Source organism: Aphanomyces invadans (assembly GCF_000520115.1).
Source record: "Aphanomyces invadans strain NJM9701 unplaced genomic scaffold supercont1.452, whole genome shotgun sequence".
Classification (NCBI taxonomy): domain Eukaryota; phylum Oomycota; class Saprolegniomycetes; order Saprolegniales; family Verrucalvaceae; genus Aphanomyces; species Aphanomyces invadans.
The window spans coordinates 1-1,150 of NW_008580597.1; the positions used below are offsets into that span (position 1 = coordinate 1).

The window sequence follows — 1,150 nt, forward strand, 5'->3', positions numbered from 1 at the left end:
CCAACATGTGGATCGACATCCAACGGGCCCTTCGTCGCACCAAGATTCAGTTCTCCGGTGTCGGACCAACGTGCTTTCAGCGCCAAGTTCCCTCGTTTCGACTTCCAGCGACGACCAAGACCGTTCTCCGCCAGCTCAAGACTCATATGCGCACCATGCACTACAACGCGTGGTGCGATTTGCAGGATCAAGGTCGCACGGTCGGTGCCCGCGAAGGCCTGGGCAATGTTTTCTGTCTCGCGGCGGTGGGTTGTTGAATTGTGAATACCGGTTTACCATTGCCGCCCGCATGAACCTGATTGCGACCCGCGCTGTCCTGAAGCGCACCCATGGCAACTCCAACTCTTCGTGCCGACACTGCGGCAGTACCGAGACCGAGACGCTTCCCCATGTCCTGCAGCATTGCCCCCACAACGAAGTCTCGATTCGCGCCCGTCACGACCTTTCCCTTCGCCGTATTGCCGCAGCGATCGCCAAAGCCGACTCGTCGTGCCGTCTCCTCGTCGAGCAGCCGTTGCCCGAATTCACTGACGCCCTTCTCAAGCCCAACATCATCCTCGTGGACGACGCCAACAAGACTGCCGCAATATGCGACCTCGCCGTGAGTTTTGACGACGGCAACATTCAAGGGAGCGGCCTCACGGGGTTCCAGACGCGCGCCGCCGAGACTCGTCTGGCGTCCTCACTAAGCCCATTGCCCAAGACGTCGGTGTCTTTCAAGGTTGCCCCCTGAGTCCTCTCCTGTTAATTGCAGGTAGATGCCGCTGATCGAGGCCCTCCAACAGTCCGCGCTGCTCAATGGCATCCGTGTCTCTCCGTCCCACGACGTTGCCATGACCGCCTTCGCCGACGATATCAAGATCTACAGCCGTTCGCGCGCGGGCATCGCCAAATTGCACTTTATCATGGCCGCCTTTCTCGACTGGACAACCATGCGGGCCAACCCGGGCAAGTGCATGTCGTTGGGCGTTCGCTTTGACGGGAGACGCCACGTGCCTGACAACGTTGGCCTGACCATCCATGGCGGCGACATCCGCGCCATCTCCTTGGACGACAGCTATTGCTACCTCGGTGTGCGCGAAGGTTTCGACCATTTCCACGTGCGGTTCCAATCGTCCGACAAACTCGAGCTCATGCGCAAGGAAATTGT

General features: G+C 59.5%; 2 protein-coding genes across 2 annotated transcripts; both read left to right on the plus strand.

Moving 5' to 3' along the window:
* Positions 1–5: 5 nt before the first annotated feature.
* On the plus strand, positions 6–257 carry H310_15403 (hypothetical protein; the record flags this gene model as incomplete). Its single annotated transcript, XM_008883378.1, has 1 exon — positions 6–257. The coding sequence occupies one exon, from the start codon at positions 6–8 to the stop codon at positions 255–257; it is 252 nt and encodes an 83-aa protein (XP_008881600.1).
* Positions 258–289: 32 nt separating this feature from the next.
* On the plus strand, positions 290–1,100 carry H310_15404 (hypothetical protein; the record flags this gene model as incomplete). Its single annotated transcript, XM_008883379.1, has 2 exons — positions 290–709; positions 759–1,100. Coding segments are annotated over 2 exons (762 nt in total), but the record flags the coding sequence as incomplete, so codon positions are not given.
* Positions 1,101–1,150: the final 50 nt, after the last annotated feature.